The sequence below is a fragment of the Acanthamoeba castellanii genome, assembly GCF_000313135.1.
Source record: "Acanthamoeba castellanii str. Neff unplaced genomic scaffold scf7180000084763, whole genome shotgun sequence".
NCBI lineage: Eukaryota > Discosea > Longamoebia > Acanthamoebidae > Acanthamoeba > Acanthamoeba castellanii.
Window position 1 is genome coordinate 101,918 of NW_004457323.1, and position 929 is coordinate 102,846.

Sequence of the window (929 nt, forward strand, 5' to 3'; positions counted from 1 at the left end):
AGATTGAGCGATTGCGCCAGCAGACTCCACTGGGAACGTTACGTTGGAGCCCACGCCCACCTGCGATCGAGGAGGAGGGTCAGCGACTCACGGCGCGCGCATGATGGCAAAGAGCTGCGTGGTTACCGTGGCGTTGAACTCTGGCACCTCCGCGCTCAGCATGTAGGTGAACAGCTGCTCGGGCGCGGAACTGTCGGCTGACGTTATCACTGTGATGGGTTGGGCCGGGAGTGCAGCGGCCACCTCGGGCGAGTTGATGTCCTTGATTCTGGTATCGTTCCACATTGTCAGCTTGTTGAGATAGATGGCAGCGATGGTGTCGAAGTTGAGCACCAACGTCAGCCCCTTCAACTCAGGCACGTTGTAGGCTGTACACGGATTAACGTTCAGTCAGTCTTTCGTCGAGGCTGCTGCGCGTGCGTGCGTGCGTGCGTGTACCGGGCACTACAGCGTAACCCGCGGCAGGCAGTACTGCAAGATCAGGAATGCGCGAGAGCCATTGTTCGTCGATGCCGGTGCTGGTGACGCTGTAGTCTGCGTCGTAGGTCTCCAGCTGCTGGTTGGATACCTCGGGCAGGGACTCGTAGTACTTCATCTCCGTAGAACCGGACGACCAGGCCACCGACCAGGAGGTGAACAGACCGATCTGCGTGCCGGTACCGATCAGGAACGACGTCGAGTAGGCCTGCTTGTCGTTGCACTGCACGTCGCCCAACAGGCCTATGAGCTTTTTGCGGAAACTCACCGGCAGAGGGGCAACGTTGATTTCTGTGGCGCCCTCCGAAGCCCTGTGGGGTTGCGCGCAAGCAAGTGCAAGCCAAGGTGAGGAAACGTTGAAAAACTAAGAAGTGCGGCGTGCGGTGTGACGTACGCGTCGTTGGTGTGGACCCAAGCGATGAAAGTGAGGAACTCTTTGACGGTGGTGCAGT

The 929-nt window shown here is 59.0% G+C and overlaps 2 protein-coding genes across 2 annotated transcripts in view; one reads left to right on the plus strand and one right to left on the minus strand.

The window, feature by feature from the left end:
- Window positions 1-87: 87 nt before the first annotated feature.
- ACA1_238580 (serine/threonine protein kinase) lies at window positions 88-595 on the minus strand (the record flags this gene model as incomplete). Its single annotated transcript, XM_004335278.1, has 2 exons — window positions 88-368; window positions 439-595. 2 exons carry the CDS (start codon window positions 593-595, stop codon window positions 88-90), a joined length of 438 nt encoding a protein of 145 aa, XP_004335326.1.
- A 300-nt stretch (window positions 596-895) lies between these two features.
- ACA1_238590 (CBS domain containing protein) overlaps window positions 896-929 on the plus strand; it is a gene marked incomplete at both ends in the record, with an annotated part of 1,029 nt that continues 995 nt past the window's right edge. Inside the window, one exon of the mRNA XM_004335279.1 lies at window positions 896-929. This exon is cut by the window's right edge and continues 200 nt beyond it. Within this exon, the coding sequence (XP_004335327.1) occupies window positions 896-929 (34 nt within the window).